The sequence below is a fragment of the Nothobranchius furzeri genome, chromosome 4 (assembly GCF_043380555.1).
Source record: "Nothobranchius furzeri strain GRZ-AD chromosome 4, NfurGRZ-RIMD1, whole genome shotgun sequence".
In the NCBI taxonomy this organism is placed as follows: Eukaryota; Metazoa; Chordata; class Actinopteri; order Cyprinodontiformes; family Nothobranchiidae; genus Nothobranchius; species Nothobranchius furzeri.
The window spans coordinates 12,029,387-12,048,655 of NC_091744.1; the positions used below are offsets into that span (position 1 = coordinate 12,029,387).

Consider the following 19,269-nt stretch of genomic DNA (forward strand, 5'->3'; position numbering starts at 1 on the left):
ATTAGGTCTTTTTCACGGCAGGATAAGTGCTGGAGATGTGTTCTCGCAGCCAGAGGAACGAGCAGACAGCAGGTCATTTAGCCGTAATTCCACAGTTTTCTTCACAACAAGCTAAACTTCCTGATGAGCATTTTTGTGGTTTGTCTAATTACCACATGGGTAAATGTGTACACAATGGTGGAGAGGGAGTTAAAAGGAAAAATAAATAACAGGTCAGCGGAAAAAACTCACAAACTCTTGCTTGGGAGAAAATTCACTTAACGACCAAGTTCAATTGTTTTTCAATAATTTGCAGTGGTCTCTAGTGTAAATAAATGCCTCGTGAGTCTCCTGTTTCAGGAAGTAGAAGTGAGCCAGAACAGAGGGGAGCTGAACACAGCAGGGTTTGGAGTTTTATATCCTGGTTTTTGGACATCTTGCCTCTGATAAGCTAACAGCAACGTGACTCTACCACTGACTTTGTTTGCTTTGCAACAACAGGAGGATCTTACGTGACGTCAATGTTTATGTTTCTCGAATTGCATAATGGGACTTTGTGGCAAGAAACAAAGTGTTTTGCCTATAATTTGGTCGTTCTGCATGTTTGGAGGAGGATTTAGTGAAGCAGATGGATCGTTCTTGTGGTTGGTTGGTTGTTCGGTCCACGGAGGCTTGATAAAAAGTTTTATTGGATTTTCTTCCGTAAACGACCGTGAAATACAAAGGAGATGAGAGGAAGCGACGGTTGAGTGTTTATGGGGATTTCACCCGCAAACTCTCTTAAAAGTTAATGTCACGTATTCATAGCAGGCCATTTTGTGTTTGTTTTGCCACACAGCCACTCGCGCACAAAGATGTCAACAAAGATCCTCCTATAACATAAGCCTGGAGGAGTTCTGCCATGTGGTGGAGTTGCTAATGCTAATGGTTAGCGTCTACTATCAGACACATTCTCTGTTGTTTTCTGAAAGCTAAACCAACAACAGCCTTCGTCGTTGTGAGGCAAGATGGGTGAGTCCATGAATGTTACTTTTCAGTGTGACGCAGATCTGACTGGCTTTTCTAATACGAGTGTTTCCACATCTATTTTCTATTTGTAGCTAATGCAGGAAATAGGGGTAGAAGACTATTTTCACTATTAGCCTGCATGTGAAACTCAGAGTGGCTGATCATATTTCAAAAATAATAAGCAGCAAATGGTTTTTCAGAGAACTTTGCTTTTAAAAGCATCTCCGGAACATTTCAGAATGTCAGTGTATGTGTGGGAAAAGACTGCAATGATCTCCCTTTTCATAGTTTAGCCTTAAAAAGGAATGAAAGTAATTCTTTTTGTGTGAATTTAGTAAATGTTCATGTTTGTAATTCCCATGCAGCTCATGCACTGACCTGTTGAGGCCCTCCGCACTGCAGGAAAGGCTGACATGTGGCGAGGTGGGCTGCACAGTATCGTTTTGGGGCTGAGGTGTTGTGTCCATCACTTCTGGGCTGGGACTCTTCAGGTCTGAGGTCAGGGGCAACACTATCGGTATGGAGAAGGACTGAACATGGGGCATTCCACCGGAGGGGCTGGGCTGACAGACATCTGGAGTCAGGCCGTCATTCCTCTTCTTCCTAACCTGTTTGACAGACAGAGACAGGCATGGTGAATATGAGAAAAAAAAAACAGACACAAAAAGGCAAAGAAGTTTCAGATTTTAGCACAAAAGGGACCAAAGTCGAGGGGTGCTCTTTGGTCCTACCGTCCTGACTGCGAGTGGGTACAAATTGTGTGAATCTCCGACTCTCGTGTAGGAAAAGAACCGCAGCCTAATTACAGCAAAATTCTGAAAGTTTTCTTTCTGCATCTTCGCCCCCAGTCGCTTTGCAGAGCGAGTCAAAGAGCCTCGTCCGTCTACACAGAGAGAGCACAGCCACTGCTGCTGATGTACGCCGGAGCCAAATCAGTGTCCGGCTGTGGTAAACAGAGGCTGAAATGGGTCTGATACCAGCAGCTTAACCATTGATAATAGTCTAAAACATCCTACGTTAAAAGGCTGCATCTGTAATTAGAGCTGAATTAGAAAGGCTTTTGTTTTCTTGTCCATAGAGCAATTATCAGAGGAACATTTCCATTTAGGGCTCATTTAATGGCTTACTTACAAAGAACTCTATCGGTGAAGCATCTATTTGGCTGTGTACCTAATGGGTTCAACATAATAAGCTGCACAAACTTCTTTAGCTTGGATGGATTTTGCCCCTTGGAGCTTTGGGATTGATTTGGCTACATTTGCCATTAGGAACAAAACCTACAGAGATGGAAAACGAGGGCAAATGACTTTGGACGTCAGCTTGTTAAAAGCTCGCAGGTTAGAGTGATCATGGAGAGAAAGAGATGGTTAAAAAGGGCGGTAAAAGATAACAGACTGCTGCTACTGCCGTTTCTAGACCCTTATTTTGTTTATTCTGCATTAGTACTCACTCGTCACAGGTGTAAAATGCTGTCATAAAAAATTCAGCTGAAAACTTCATCAATCTTTTACCGATTTTCATTTGTGTGAGAAGCACCTTGTGGTCAACGTTCAGGTTTCTGGTTTCATTCTTTTGCACCTCGATCAGCTCAAACATCAATGAGCAGGCGGTAAACCAGACCAGAAGAGCAGACGGGGATGAAATGTGACACCACAAAAGGAGAATATGTCCTGCTTTCTGCATCAGGGTTTAACACAAAAACATGGGTTTGTCAGGAAGAATTCCAAATAAACGACTAAATAAAACCTGATTATCGTCAGCTGGGTGAAAAATGGGAGTGAAATCTCTGACCTCACCTATTTACTCACCGGATACATCTGGTTTTTCACACAAGTTTCTCTCAGGTGTCTGTGGAATCTGATCCACACACATTCTTGTTTTCACAACAAAATTCAATTTTAAACAGCGCTTGTATTACAAGCACTTTGGTGCAACAGCAGGGAGGGGAGCTTGACATTTGCCCTCAAAAAACTTGAGAAGTTTGTTTTTATATGGTTACCATAGTTACAGAGGGGTAAGTCATGATGAGTCACAAGCTCACCAGCAGTGATGGTGGTGTCTTTCTGAGTTCGAAGAACCAACAACGTGAAGTTTAGGGCTCTGACAGTTTGTGAGTTTGTGCATTAACAACTTTAACTATTCATTAAGGGCACAAAAGGCACTTTATAAATGATGATGATGAAGTGAAAAAGCGATCCAAACTAGTCTGGCCCTATGGCCTGTAATGGGGTGAAAATTAATTTAAGATACTTAAATTAATAGCAAAAGTTTATTTATTAAACAGAAGATTCAGTAAGATTCTTTTCATTCGATAAAAGGAAATGCAACCCTTTTCTGTGTTTCGTGTCAATAATGAGGCAAGTTTGAAAATGAAGAAATGTATTACTAACAATTTTTAAACTGAAAATTTGAAACCACAATTATAAAAATAACAATTCATGGATGGCAATTTTAATGACAATTCTTTAACAGCTTTGATATTAAACTAGTTTAAAAGCAAACCTGTGACTGAATGGAGCTAAAAATGAGAATGATGAGTTTTTGGATGCGTGAATGACGTTCTCAGAAGGTTTCTTTCAGAGAGCTTGAAAGCATTCTGGGTGAAATGATGTTTTGCGGATAACTGAGTTATTTTGAGCGAAACAGCATCAAACGCAGCCTCGTGTTCTACCTCACCCAAACAGCTGACCCTCTTGTGGATCCGGAGATCGGGAGGATGGGTTCATCCAAGATGACACTCGGGGCTGGCAGGGAAGACGCGAGTGTCCGATGCTCTGGTCCAGAGTGGTAGCTGGGTACACGGTGGTCAAGCGTTTGGCAGATGAACGTTCTCGTATTTAACTTAACTTCAGAAATCAATGACTCTGGGAGAGTCTTTCGTTAGTTCGTTAGTTTCGTTTGTTCTTTAGCCATTCTTGTTGGCGTGACAGAACAGTAGGCAGAGGGTCAGGGCGGCCGTCCCCGACTCCTCAGGATGATGTCTTGTTCAGAACTGGACATGAAATCTGTGATGGTTCGTTTTTACCAAACTCTCTCAGAACCCCTCCCAGTCTCTCCGGAAGAAAGCTTGCTCATGCGTCAAAAACATGTTATGCAGTTATTGTTTATCTGAACTCTGTGTTAGCTGGATAAAGTGAAGGTCTTCTTTGCGGAACACATCTTTATAATCATTATAGTTAATCATTATTATACCCAAAGCACAATAATCCATTTCATGTAATTAAGATACCTTTATAATGAACCAAGTGATCATGTTGTAATGATTATAATAAACAGTAAAAACAATGAGTTTATTAATTAGTATCTAATTATTATCATCGTGGCTTGAAGTGTCCTTCTTGGGACGGAACAGCAGATACTGGTGTTGTGATCTTGAGCAGACATCGTGGCTCCTTGGGTTAATCTGTGGATTCAAAGTACTGTTTGGCCCACCTTGACCCAGCTGGGCAAATGTGACCTTTGGCACAAATCAGAGAACCTCCATGCCGTTACAAGCCCTATGAGGGGAATGTCGAAGCATTAACAGCAGCCCCAGACCATCACACTACTGCCACCATACTTGACTGATAGCATGAGGTTCTTTTATATAAATTCACTGATTTTTAGACCATGATCTTGAGTCGGAAAGAGGTAGCATGCTTCCTCCAGGTCAGGGACGAGGTCCTGCCCCAAGAGGAGGAGTTTTAAGTATCTCTGGGTCTTGTTCACGAGTGAGGAAAGACAGAGCGCAAGATTGATAGGCAGATTGGTGCTGCGCCTACAACAATCGATCGAACGAATGAACGATCTACGTTCCTACACTCATCTCTGGTCACGAGCTTTGGGTAGTGACCGAAAGAACAAGATCACGGGTACAAGCGGCCGAAATGAGTTTTCTCTGCCGGGTGTCTCGGCTCTCCCTTAGAGATAGAGTGAGAAGTTCGGTCATCTGTGATGGGCTTGGAGTAGATCTGCTACTCCTCCACATCAAGAGGAGACACTTGTGGTGGCTCAGGCATCTGGTTAGGATGCCTATGGACGCTTTTCTGGTGAGGTTTTCCGAGCACGTACAACCGGGAGGAGATCTAAAGGAAGGCCCAGGTCATGCTGGAGGGACTATGTCTCTCAGCTGGCCAGGGAATGCCTTGGGATTCCCCCAGAGGAGTGGCATAGCAACTCAGTCTTGGCAACCCTGCAAGCTCAAATATGATTGGCTTTGGAACCAGGAAGTATGGAGACGGGACAGATTGTTAACAAAGGCCCAATCCCAATACTCGCACTGAGCCCTGCGGTCTTCAGCAACGTGCACTTGGAGAAAGTTTGCAGTAGGGTTCAAATGCGTAGTACACAAGTGTGCAAATAATTGCCTAATTGAGACGGGGAGCATTGCGTCATCGATTGCAGCGCATGCCGTGATGCTGGCCGCTGTGAAACTTTTTTCAAAAACATTTTTAACAACTTTCTAACAAACAACATGTTTGAAAAAATGTTTTACTTCATTGCTGCTTTGTCTAAAACATTCAGAGCATCAACCAATCATCCTAAAATTAACTAATTTAATTAGAAAATACATATTTTCAGAAAAGTAACTTGAGCCTTTTCTCCTGCAGCAATGACTTGTGGGTAATACCCTTGCCCGAGGTCCGCATCGCATCGGACTTGGGTGAAGTGCAGATTAAGGGTGCAATGGGGGTGTGGTCAACTTCCGCACTTGAGTATCGAGACACCCGATGCACTCGCACCCCTGGCTGGGAAAGCGCAAATGAAGGGTGCAAGTGCGAGTATTGGGATTGGGCCAAAGACTTCCTCCTTCTTTGGCTCCTTTAAAAGGAGAAAAGCCGACAACCCTACAGCTGAAATTGAAATCTGATCCAGTGGAACCTTCCTTCCAGCAGGACTGAGACATTAGACTGTTTTGTGATTATTTTGCTGTAGAATTCTTACATACAGATCCTTCTAAAAACATTAGCATTCTGTGATAAAGTTCATTACTGTCTGTAATGTGCTGATAAACATTAGACTTTCATATATATTAGATTCATTACACACAACTTGAAGTAGTTCAAGCCTTTTATGGTTTCTAATACTGATGATTTTGGCATACAGCTCATGAAAACCCCAAATTCCTACACACACACACACACACACACACACACACACACACACACACACATTTTCATCAAGTACAATAAGGAACAAGCACTCTTTCATCAGCAGGTGTTTTTGTTTTGCTAATCTTGCATTACAGCTCATTTATGGAACCAGATGTTTGTCTACATCTGCCTTAGAAACAACATCAGATAAAGTCTGAGCCTCTAAAAGCTGAGGCTGATCATCTACCCTCCTTTTAATCTGTCAAAATGATGGATGAGGTCGCAATGGGTCAGCGTTTGAAGCCAATCATTGCCAACGTCATACATTTTCTCAAAATTACTGAAATATGAACCAAAACCAGAAAAGTCCCTGATTTATCCGTGCTCACATCGGAGACTAAATATTTGCAAGAATGCTCGTCTGCAGAAGCATCCGATGTACTGAAACCCATGTTTTCCTGCAAATAATTGTGATGTTGTTTCCCTTCAGTGTTTCTTTATCAAATCACATCATGTGACCCGAGCAGCAAGGCCACAAGCTGCAGAGGCTGTCTGAGTAATGACCTCAGACTAATCAGCTCCAAGGAAACACAGCAGCTAAGGAAGCAGAGAGAGATTTCCCACAGGACAGGATGAAACCTGGATGGAACTAAGTGTTATTTCCTCTACCTTCTTTTATCTGGTTTTGCTGTTGGACCGCCCACAGGTCCAACAGTTTCAGGTGCATTTGAGTGTTCGGCCTTTAAATGTGAACAAAGTCATTTAAAATGCACATAAAAAAATGTATCATCAGCATGTTGTTTAAAGCACTGTTGCATTTGCTGCTTTATCAGGAAAGAAGTCATCCTCAAACTGTCACGTGTGTTTTTAAAACTAACTAAAGCTTAATGAATAAATGTCATTACAAGCAGTTCCACTTAAGACCTCTGAGACTTTAAAGATTATACTACGTAGTAAACTCAAGTTATCTGACTCTAACAGCATCTATAATCTCACACAGACTCGCTCTCAACTGGTTTTAGGATTAGAGCCCAAACATGCCAGGGACATGTTGATCGCACAGAGCCATCAGCAGCACTGCTTTATATAACAGGCAGTAAGACTGAAGTGGTGATAATGTTTTGCACGTCCCTGTAAAGCGGAAAAAAGATTTTTATCCTTGCATATGGTGCATTTACCTTGAGACGGCTGGAGGACTTCTTTAGGGGTGCATCTGTTACGTTAGCGTCCTTAGACTGGAGAGACAGAGAAAAGTATTGCATTTTTTCATGTTGCAATGATACACTGAAGCTTTATCAAAATGATATAATCAGTTTTCTAATGCGTGCTTTGAAAATTATATTAAGTTAGTGCAAAGAATCAATGTTTGTAGTCTTCTGGTGCAAATCCTGACTGATAGCAGCTCATTTATAGCGTAGAAATCTAGACAGACAGCTGCAGATGCAAACAGATTTTGCTCAACATGTTGGTCTAGCCATGCTCCATAGGAACCTCTGCAGCCCCGGCCAGTCTGGTGGCTGGCCAATCACAGCGCTCTCTCTGTTTGGTGGGCGGGATGTTAGAGCGACTGAGATAAATTAAGATGGCCATGGCTTGTTTAAAATGGCTTTGGCATCAACTTTGGACTCATCAGAATTGGGCTTTTCTTTGAATCAGGAGCAGATAGAGGTTAGTCCTTTAGTCAGAAAAATTATGTATTTGCATCTTCTTCGGTGGTGTGTGGCGGACGACCTTGTTGACTGACTTCTGTAGCGGTCCAATCACAGTGCTCTATTGGTTTGGTGGGTGGGATGTTACTGCGACTGAGTGAAACTAAGATGAGGACGGCTCGATTGAAACAACTTTGGCATCAACTTTAGAGGAGCCTTGACACCTTTTTCTCAAATGCACTTTAATCCCTTTGTGGAGTTTCTGCACACTGATGGTAAAGATCTGTGATGTGATCAAATATAGCTCCACCGTAGGTTGGGGGTCAGTGTGTTCAGGTGCTGGTATGTGAGTGTAAGAGGATCCCTCTTGACTGAGTAGATTCCTATGGGTCTCATGTGGGTCACCGTCCCCCACCCCTGGACACACACACACACACACACACACACACACACACACACTAACTGAAAATTGTTGCTCATCTTGCTGTGTCAGAACAGCCTAATCACATGGGGGACAAACGGCGTGTTTTAGGCTAAAACCATAAAAAAAAAGACGCCGAGAGAAAAGGTGAAAGGTCAGATCCAAGGTGCGCTCAGACCTCGTGATCAGTGGTGATCTCATGACCAGTGAATGTCACATGTCACACAACCAACACCATGTTAACGTCCATTTACTGCAGAGAAAAGGGCCCCTCTAAATGTGGAAGTGCAGAAGTAAAAAATGTAAACAACGAGAGGCTTCAGGTATTTCTGCAGTAATTATTCTTTTTTTTTTTATTACATGACATTTTCTGTGTGTGGACGAGAGATTTAGAGCTCAGAAAGTGATGCGGATGGCGAACCAGTTAGAAGGAGGGAGGTCGCCATTTACTAAGTTATTAGAAGGTTCCAAGTGCCAAAATCCTGTTATGTGTGTGTGTCTGTTTTCAAACACTGTGCTGGATTTGGTGATCCCTTCGTCTGGGTTTAAATTTTGGGTCTTTCATTTTAAAAATTCACTCACAGATTATTACATTTTTGCAAGGATTTAATACGTTAAAGAGCAAGTCGCCCCCAAATAAACTTTTTTTGCTGATAAACTAAATAAACGAGTGTCTAATTGTGCTGCAGACACGTGTCGTCAATAATTTGGCACTTCAGTGCATCTTAGTTAAAATTTAAATATTCTGCCTAAAACTGTCAGTGTTGTGCCGTTGTCAGGTAAAAACTCTGCACTGTATTTTAATTTAAATCTGCAACCGCTATTGGCTAAGAGGTATGCTATGATGTAAACTGGTGCATTATGATGTCACAATGCCTGTGTGTTTGTGTATTTGTTAGCAGCTCCGCCCTCTCGGTCTGCCAGGCAACAGCATTTGTTGCATTTTTAAAACATGAAGTGGGAGTGGAGTTAGAATCTGGTAGGGGTTGACTTGCTCTTTAAGGAGCAATGGAACATGAATTTTATGCTCAGTGTTCAAAAATTGCACGATTTGAAGCAAAGCCTGAATGATGAAATTTGATTTTTTTTTATTTAGTTATTTTTTCCTACAACTGCTACCGAGTGGGTTTTACAGACAGAATTTTTTGTTTTTCTTGGCCTTTTAAAAACGTTAAGAACAAATCTTGGCTTAGATAAATGCACATACTTGTGCATTAAAGGGATACTGTACAACTTTCTCATATTTTTAAATCCTTTTCTTGAGCCAGTTTGTGCTAAAATGACCTTTACAGGGTTAATGAAATATCACTCAGACCCCCACCACCCTCTGTGGCCAGGATCAGCACTTGCAACTTCAGAGTGCCGGTCCGATCTGTTGGACTTAGAAATTGAGCTGACATACCTGGCGCAGCAGTCTGCTTCCAGCATGTTTCCTGCATGTTTTAGATCACAAACACAGCTGATTTGTTTGATTTAGTGATGAATCACTCCTGTAGACACTAATTAAGACTGAAGAGACGTTTCAGCTGTTAGATTAAGGTGTTAAAAAGAGGAACGCACAGTGAGGAGATAGGTTTTGCTTTTGGTTCTACTAAACAAACACTAGGGGGTGCTAAAAACATGCCAAAACTGTCTAGTCCCCCTTAAAAGGCATGTCTAAATTGTGTCTCGCCAGCATGTTGTTGATACTCTAATATTTTAATGTTCAGATTTTAACTGTCTTTATATTTTGAGGAGTTCACATTGAAAAAAATACATTTTGCATTTCTGAATTAAAAAATAATTTTTGCGACTCACAAAAACTTCTGGCTTGACGATTTTGACTCCGTCTTTGAAGAGTTTAGACACCTCTGCCCTACAGCAACCTGTCAGTTCCTACAAAATCCTCCTGATGGATGATATGTTTGTTATTTGAAGCCGATGTTAAAGTATTAATCCAAGCAGCACAAAGATGATACCAGGAAACCCAACGGAGCAGAAACCCAGGAAATCAATCCTGTTTTCAGTCATTAAAACTGCAATAAGACCACCCAGAGAGAAGCTGCTCCAGCTGTAATTTAATATAAGATCAATACTGAAATGAATTTAGCTCCATGTTGTGTAACGTGAATTAAAAAAACCTTCAGGTGGATAAACAGCGGTGTGGTTGTCAACATGTCTGACTCACAGCTGTCCTACCAGCTGCTCCACCGTCTCCTGGTCACCAATCTGATTTAGAAAACCATCATCATCTGGCTCTGTGGTGTAAACGGCACCTGGACAGTTATAATTGTCGGCCATTGCTCCGTCCTGTCTTCTGCTTCTGTCTCAAAGATGCTGCTGTAGCTCTGGATCAGCTTGGCCATGATCTTGTTGCAGATATTTTGGTCCTTTATTGCGTCCAAACCAGGAGCCACGCTGCAAAGAAAAAAAAGGAAAATGTGATGTTTCTTTGAATTATTTACATTTTGGGGTTAGAATTAAAGCTGATCACTTTCTAAGCTGTAACATTAGCATTTTAATCAGGTTTCCACCTGTTCCATCACCTCCTCCCAGCTCGCTAACTAAGCAGCAGGTGTGATGTGACTGAGCAGCTGTGTGGGATGAACATTTGGCAGCAGGCTGTACTGTAAATACAGCTTCAGCACGCTCGCGGCCTGCAGAGCCAAGAACAGGCTGTACAGTATGAATGCCTTCCTTCCAGTGAAACCTGATTGTGTTTCTGCTGGCAGCTCTGGCCTGATCAAACCAGTTTGTCACTGGGAGCACCCACCAGTGGCCAGTTTCAGCTGCAGGACTGTATGCATGATGTAAAACTAGCCGATCAGTGAGAGGCTCTCAGGCAACTGTTTATTTACTAAAGCGATAAAACATACAAGTTAACAGGTGGATAAAATCAACGGTTTTAAATATGAATTATGATTAATTATATTTATTTTTTGTATTTAATCATTTTTGCTTCACTGCAGCAAATAAAACATCTATCAGGAACAGAGCTGTTCAAATGTAAAGAAATGCATTCCCCGGACCTTTAACATCAAGACTGTTGAATCATTTTGTTGTCATGATGCTTTAATTTAAACTGTCATCAAAAGCTACAGCTCCACCTGGTGGCCAGAAACAAACTGACCTCCTTCCTGACTGACCATAACATGACCCTTCACTCATGACTAAAATAATCACCTATTTGTGTTTCTGCTTTCCTCTTTGTCATGAGAAGTCTTGTCAGGTGCTACTGTTCTTTTCGATGCATTTGAGTACGTTTGCAGAACTATTTCCCACTTAAACAATATTATTTTGGTTAAAATTGAACAAAAATCTTAAATTTTCTAGTGGATCTGAAGTAAAAGTTGCACAAACAATGAAAACGTTTAGCTATTTCTGGTACCAAAATAATGATTAGTTGTTCATAATTGATATGAAGACCATTTTATTTACAATCTTTTTGATTTTATGGATCTTTGTGAAGCACACTGTGATTTTTCTCTGTGAAAAGTACTTTCTAAATAAACTTTATTTACTTAAAAGCTGATGTAATTATTGCAAAAATGTTATGTTAATCTACTTCGCTTTGCTGTTGTCAGATCAATCATTACTATGAATCAAGTTCAAGTCACACCCTTTAAAAGTTATGAGGAGCCACTTGAGCGAGGCTGAAGGGCCTGATACTGCAGCTGCAACAGAGACATAGAGGTTTGAACCAGCTGCACACACAGGTACATATAATCTCATTTAACACAACAGAAGCGGAAATTACATATTCTGCTCCTGAAAACTGCAGTAAATTCATATTTTTAAATGATCAAAGGACTGTTTGATCCTTAGTTTGTATTAGATGACATAAATGCATTTGTTTGAGTTTCTGCAAGGTGGACGGGATCAGACTCAGGACAAATGAACATCCCAGTGTGAGTGTGTGGAGTGTTTGTTTGCAGGCGTTTCTCTTTTCAGATGGAAAGTAAAAAGGTGACCTCTGATCTGCTGGGTCCATTGTGTGGTCAGAGGACTCAGACACCAGGCTTCTATCTTGTATTTTATATTATAGGCCAACTGATTTGTAAAGAAAATTATGAGGATGATCTCAACTTCTTTTGCTCTTCGGTCTGAACAAGAAAATGTGCTATAAATTAAACAGCCTTTGCATAAGACGGTAAGTGCTGCTGGTGGTAAAATGTTGTATTTGAAGAATAACAAGTAAGAATTTATCTGATTTACTAAAATGTATCTTAAAAGAGCCAACTGAGATGTAAAGCACTGATTTAAAAAAAAAAATTTTTTTGGGAGGGGTGTGTATTTTTAATTTCACCAAAATATAACCTAAGTGCTTGAAATAAATAAACAACTAATTAGCTTAAAAAACAAACAAACAAATGACTCTGTTTTTTTAAATACATTTTTAAAAAAATGCATCTTTGTATTATTCACTTAACGTGACATCGCTCAGAATAAAATTAGGTGATTTTGGTCAAAATTGACTTTTCTATCATTTTGCAGATAAACTCTTTGTGTGTTTAAGAATGAGGAAAAACAGAGATGGTTAGATGCAGAAAAGGTACGTGCTTAAAAACAAAAGAACTAAACTGTGGACTTCAGCGAACTGGTTACAGCTGGTTACAGCTGGTTAAGCAGGTTGGTGCAGCTGCTTCTGCTGCATCGTCATTTTTCCTGCTTGGTTAGCCTGGACAAACACAACCAGTTAGGTAAACATCAGTCATTTTAACTGGTCAATACACTAATTGGGTTACCACTCATTTCTACTGAAAACACAAATTTTCCACTCACTGGAAGACACTGGGTCCAAACACAGTGGCGAGGTTGTGAGCGGTCATTCGGTTGTCTTCATGGTTTTTCTCCACAAGCGTCAGGAAGTGACAGAGGTAACACAGAAGGCTGTGGTGAACATCTGGCAGCTGCTGGAGCAGGTCCCTCAGAACCAAACAGGAACCAGCATCTCCACTTTCTGCTCATGCAAGAAAATAATAATAAAAAAACCAAGGTGTTGGGTTTTTGTTTACATTTTCTTCTTTCAATCTATGTCATCCGTTTCCTGAAAAAGATGCTTTCTTCTTCTAATTGTGTTTCATAGAAAAGTGACTAAATTCCCTAAAAGTCTGCTCACATCTGTAGGATCCAAAAAGATTCTTTATCCACAGAACAAGAAGAGCTTGTATCTGGAAGGTATGGTTTTCTGAGGGATGTTTGGTAAAAGCCTAAAAAAACATGTCAAATTCTGATTCGCAGAAATGATAAAATCTGGATTTAAAACTAGAGTGACTGCCCAAGTCACTCAGTTTCCAGCTGACACTCAAAAGTGGCTAATTCGGAACCAGCCTCTGTTGAAACATCTCTTTGACGCACAGTCAAACCCGTTTGCACGCTGCAAGCTGACACAGATATGCGACTCCTTAAGAGTCCATCCGTTTGAGACGCAAAACAAGTCCACCTGTTTGTTGTGACCTGGAGACATCTCTGGACTGACCTGGTCGCATTGTGGTAAATCTACGAACTTCGATGCCTTGGGGTCTCCCGACCACCCCGACATCTCGGATCCAAAAGAGGGTCTCCTTCAGGGTATGTAGACACAACAAGATTGCATCTGATGCCGTTCTATGAATAATCAACTCTCTAGTTTATAGCAGACAACTAATTCTTTTACACCCAGAACTCAGTTTCTTCCGGACACAAAGGTTCTGATAAACATCTACTCCACATTCCATCACCACACATCACATTCCATCACACATCATTGTTTATAGCTTGTCGTGTATTATAAGTAGTCTAGAAAATAAAGTTTATTTTTAAATTATATACTTGACTTTGTCTGAATTAATACGAAGTGTTTATGGTCCCTGAATAAGCAAAAAATCCTAAATTCTTCTGGTTGAACATTCAAAGATCAATCAGCTTGATATTCTATATTTATATAGAATCATCACATCTTATTGGTCATGATTAAACCCCATAATTCACTACACATCTGTCTTAAGGAAAATAAATGGACAGAGACAAGAAAACTGAATTTCCTTCACAAGTGTGCCTATTAGTCTGACAGAAAAAAAAGTCCTACAGCCCAACCACCACACACACACACACACACACACACACACACACACACACACACACACCATCCTGATGACAGAAAACCAGACGCTGCAGCAAAGAGCCTGAAAATATTTAGATGTTCTCGGTCAGAGTTGAATAAATGGATGTGATGATAATTTGGGCACATTACTGAGTTTGGGGGGTAGGTGTGTCCCAAAGTTGGGGTCAGGACCCCACTGTGGGTCACCAAGAACTGCACTGGGGTCTTCAGGTGAGTTCCAGAATAAAAGATAAACTTGAAAAACAAACTATTTCTAGTGAGCTGAAGTGGTTTTCTTCATGCTCTGAAATATTTAGCCTTTAAAACGTGTTTGTATGATCAAACCAGAGATATCTGAGACCGAATAACAGAATATTTTGGGGGCCACTCATTCAAAGCTCATGATGCAGGACTACATCATATCATCAGATTGTTATTCAAACCTTAAAGCTGCAGGGATTTGGTCATGGGAACATGCACACTGAGGGTTTTAGATGAGTCAAGATCCGCATAAACCCCTCACTCAGTTGTTAGACTAAAGTCAGAGGCAAATAAAAATGAATTAGATTTTAAAAGCCTGTCTTGATTTCTTAGTCTGACCATGTTTTTCTCCCAATTTCGTAATGCAAGTGAAAACGTTCTTTTGTAGAGATAAAAAGTTTTCTATTTCATTTCTGAAAAAAGCCTTTTTTGTTGCTGATGAGCCATTTTTGTCTCACTTTTCGGGGTCAGCATTAAACAAAAATATATTATTTTTTCAAAAATCTCTTAGGGGCTTCTGTGTCTATATTGAAAAGTCTGGTCTTGAAGGCCATCTGAAGCCAAACGACACACTCTTCTTTCATGAAACATGGGGTTAGATGCTTCTCCTGGTTGCTATAAACCTGAACTACTTCTGCACCCCAGACAGTTCCTGCAGATGCAGACAAAACCAGTTAAACATAAGTGGGAAAACAGCATTTACCTTGAAAGTACCGGATCAGTTCCTGCTGGACCGTTGAGTCCACCAGGCCTCCAGGAAGCTCTCTCAGGTAACGTTTGAGTAAACTGGCCACGGTGCACAGGTCCGATTCAGAGAGCAGGTTGACGTCATCTCCACTCTCCAGCCGCAGCTTCAGAGTCTCCACAGCTCGAACGTTCCCGTTGACTCTGAACAGGCCGTCCTGATGCAGAGCTACAGAACACAAATGCTATTCAGTTACAGGTGACACGTGTTGGACTGGAAGCTACATCAATTATTCAATAAGATGTGTTTGGGTGGGGAATTAGATCCTTATGAAAGGTGTAATCAGTTCTGTGACGAAGGATGGAACTAAAATACTCCATTTTTCTAAACCTTTGCAGCAAATTCAAGCAAATCCTAAACCAATGATCTAACAGGAATTCCATGCTTTATAATCTAGTTTGGGTCAGATTACATTCAGGAATGTGTTTTAAACATATTCAAGTAAATAAACACCGGAAAACAGAATTATGTATCGACCTTTGATTCAACCATTTTGACACCTTATTAAAGAAGTTAGTTAAATGTAGACAAGTAATCGTTGATTATTTTATTGTAGACTCTCAGGGTGCCATCTAAACTTATTTGTAACTTCCCCCTAACAAATACATGATTAGAACATTTTTTTGCTATAAAATGCAGTTGAAAAATTTATTTAAACAAAAAATATGAAAAACCCCAATGCTGCTGATTGAAAGTGTGTTGGGTGAAACCATTGATTAAATTTCAAGCTCGTAGACAGGGGCGTAGACAGGGGTGCCTTCAAGCGGGGGCCAAGGGAGGCAAAGGTTTATGGTTATAAGTCAGCTGGTCCAACCTTTGACCCCCCACCCCTAATCCATACAGTATTGTATGCATATATTAGTATTTATACACAACGTTGTAAAGGAGAGGCCAAGTCTCACAGAGTTTAGTTTTATTTATTTGTGTTTTTGTTTGTTTATTTATTTATATCTCTTTCCTTTATTTGTCCTATACAGAACAAAGAACCAAAATGGGCCTAAATCAGGAAGTGATACCTTCCTTAAAGAGCAAGTCACCCCAAATAAAACTTTTTTTTGCTGATAAACTATATACACGAGTCTCTAATCATGCTGTAGACACATGTAGTCAATATTTTGGTACTTTAGTGCATCCTAGTTAAATTTAAATATTCTGCCTAAAACTCTCAGTGTTGCGCTCTCTTCAGGTCAAAACTGCACTAAATTTGAACTGAAATCTGCCAACGTCATTGGCTAGAAAGTACCCTATGATGTTAGCTGGTACCACATGATGTCACAATGCCGTTGTGTACCTGTGTGTGTGTTAGGGATGGGTACCGAATTCGGTACTTTTTAAGGTACCGAACGAATTCCATAGTACCGACCGAGCACCGATTCACGTCATTTCAAACGGTGCCTCGTTTCGGTACCCGTCCTTCATAACGAGAACTTGCCTAGACAGCTGCGCATGCGCAAGAGCGTTATGTCGTCGGTCCCTGCAAGCGAGTTGTAAACAGAGCAGCATGGTAGAAAGAAGAACGCACGCTAACGCTTGGGTCCATTTCACTAAATGTGATGGGTAACTGGGTGATGATGAAACCAGCGACAACGATCTAAGTGAGACATCCTCATCTTAATCTGCTCCGGTAGGTAAATAAAATGTTTAAGATAGCGTTAGCTTGATATGTTAGCTTCCGTTTCGCTAATGGTGCGTTCGCTTTCTCCTCGGAACTCCGAATTTCCGACTAGAAGAACATGAACGCGCACTAAAGTTTGGCTTCACTTTACTAAATGCGACGGGTGATTGGGTGAAGATGAAACCAGTGACAACGATCTAAGTGTGAGGCATCATCATTTAAATCTGCTCCAGCAGTTAAATAAACTGTTAAAGATAAAGTTAGCCTGATATGTTAGCTTCCATTGCCACCGTTGTTATCAGCTAATGGTGCGTTCGCTTTCTCCTCGGAAATTCTAACTTCCCAGTAGGAAAAATCAAATGGAAAAAGACGGCAAAAGGAATGAAGATACACTGTAAATTTAGTTCACAGAAAAGATGTTTGCTTCAGTTTAATTATCAGCTTATAAAACTACAACGACAATGTTAAAATACAAAAAGTTGAATGTTATTTATCGCAATATTTATCAAATATTGTTATATATTGATAAAAATATATAGTTAATTTTAAAAGTGAATTAAAATAATAAACACTCAAAAGTATTGAAAATTGGTACCGTTAAGTACCGGTATCGATTCCTAGGTACTGGCAATTAGTACCGAATCGATTCAAATGTCAAAGGTACCCATCCCTAGTGTGTGTGTGTGTTTGTTAGCGGCTCCACCCTCTCAATCTGTCAGACAACAGCATTTGTTGTATTTTTAAACAGGAAGTGGGAGAAGAGTAAGACTCAGGTAGGGGGGTGACTTGCTCTTTATTCTATATATGACATCAGCATAAAAAAGTTACAGATTTGAGTTTTAGTTTGTCGTTGATCTCTTTTGTGTTATAATACAGCAACCCGACTCCACTAAAGTTTCCTAAGGCCTTTTAATTTTTTGTTTAGGCTCTTTCTTGTTAAATCAAAGTATTTCTCTCCATCAGACCAGCAATGTTTGTGTTTGATGCACATTTATTTATTCCCTGCTTGACGTTTTTGCCTTTGCAGGGACACCATTGGTGACATAATTTTGCTGCTCTTTTAGATTTTGTAAACTTTTGTTTACCGAGGAAAGCCTGATAAGCTATCTACTGTTCTAGGATGACCTGGATGGGGGTGGGCGACTGAACCAGCCACTCTAAGCCACAGCCATTACCATCGTAACGGTCATCACCAAGGATTAAATGTGAGGTAATAAAATATTTACTAAAAGAATTATCAGTTTTACTTTCTCATACTGACATCTAGTGGTCAATCAGCAGCACCACAGAACGATGCAGAAAAGAGAAAAGCTCATTTGGACACAGAGATGAAGTTTGCAGATTCCAGCCTCTTCCACGTCTTTCTTTTCTAAATGAAAGAGTTAATATTTATGGTGTTCTACTCCAAAAATGACTGAGATGTGAGACTGAAGTATGCTGACTGTAACTTTAATGGCATTCATGGTGTTTCTAATACAAACAAAATACAGTTCATGAGTTCTCATTCTTCAGGAACAGTGTTAGCATGACAAGAATGAGTCAAAACTTCTTTAGTGCATTACTTTGTGGGGATTACTCATGCAACGACAGAAGTGATACAACTAAAGCAGGTTGTGTTTGTCTAAATGATTTTAACTCAACAAAATACAGAAACAACATCCTTAAAACAATTAGTCATGTCTAAAAAAATAGAAACCTAGTTAAATGGATATCTTGTAAAAACTTTGCCAGAACCTTTAAAACTACTAAAACAATGGAAAAGAAGGTAAATTAAGCTTATTTCCTCACCATGCTGGATGAGATACTCCACCATCCTCCTCACCACCAGAGGCACTCCTTCCTCCAGGAGACCCTGCTCCTGCAGCTCAAACATGGACACTCCAAACAGCTTGGTGTGCTTAGCTGCCACGGCTCTGGATCTCAGGATGGGGATCTGCACCATCTTCTTCATGTCCTCCCTAACCTGCACAGCCGCCTTGTTGTGCTGCAGGGAGATCAGAGCGAATAAATGAGAGGTCATGCATGCTGGAACCCACTTGAGCTGGCGGTGAATTAAACGCACTCCTGTGTTTGCAGCGTCATGCTCTCAGGACAGTTTGTGCTCAGTGCTGGAGAGGAGGAACAGGGGAAGGCTGTATGTGTGTTGCTACCACACATTTCAGGTTACCAGGAAACACCTCCTAATTAAAAGGGCACTTTCAGAAACACACACACACCTGCATATTTAGACAGCTATTGAAGCGCAATATAAAAATACTCTGTAGGTGAAAAACTGAATGAGCAAAAATTATGAGACTAACCTGTAAGCAAATGATAAAATGTAATTTTTATAATTTAATGTAATTAAATGCAATTACACGTATCTTTAAAAGTGGGACTAGGGTGGTCACAGTGTGAAAATTTAACCTCACGGTTATTGTGACCAAAATTAACACGGTTTTCGGTATTATCGCGGCGT

The 19,269-nt window shown here is 40.5% G+C and overlaps 1 protein-coding gene across 2 annotated transcripts in view; it reads right to left on the reverse strand.

The window, feature by feature from the left end:
* fam13a (family with sequence similarity 13 member A) overlaps positions 1-19,269 on the reverse strand; it is an 86,630-nt gene that overhangs the window by 56,737 nt on the left and 10,624 nt on the right. For both annotated transcript variants that reach the window (XM_015965436.3, XM_015965428.3), the window contains exons 2-7: positions 18,600-18,795; positions 15,155-15,364; positions 12,891-13,068; positions 10,385-10,526; positions 7,238-7,294; positions 1,366-1,595 (exon numbers count right to left, since the gene is read on the reverse strand). In XM_015965436.3, the coding sequence (XP_015820922.1) occupies positions 1,366-1,595; positions 7,238-7,294; positions 10,385-10,526; positions 12,891-13,068; positions 15,155-15,364; positions 18,600-18,795 (1,013 nt within the window). The remainder of the gene's footprint in view (positions 1-1,365; positions 1,596-7,237; positions 7,295-10,384; positions 10,527-12,890; positions 13,069-15,154; positions 15,365-18,599; positions 18,796-19,269) is intronic.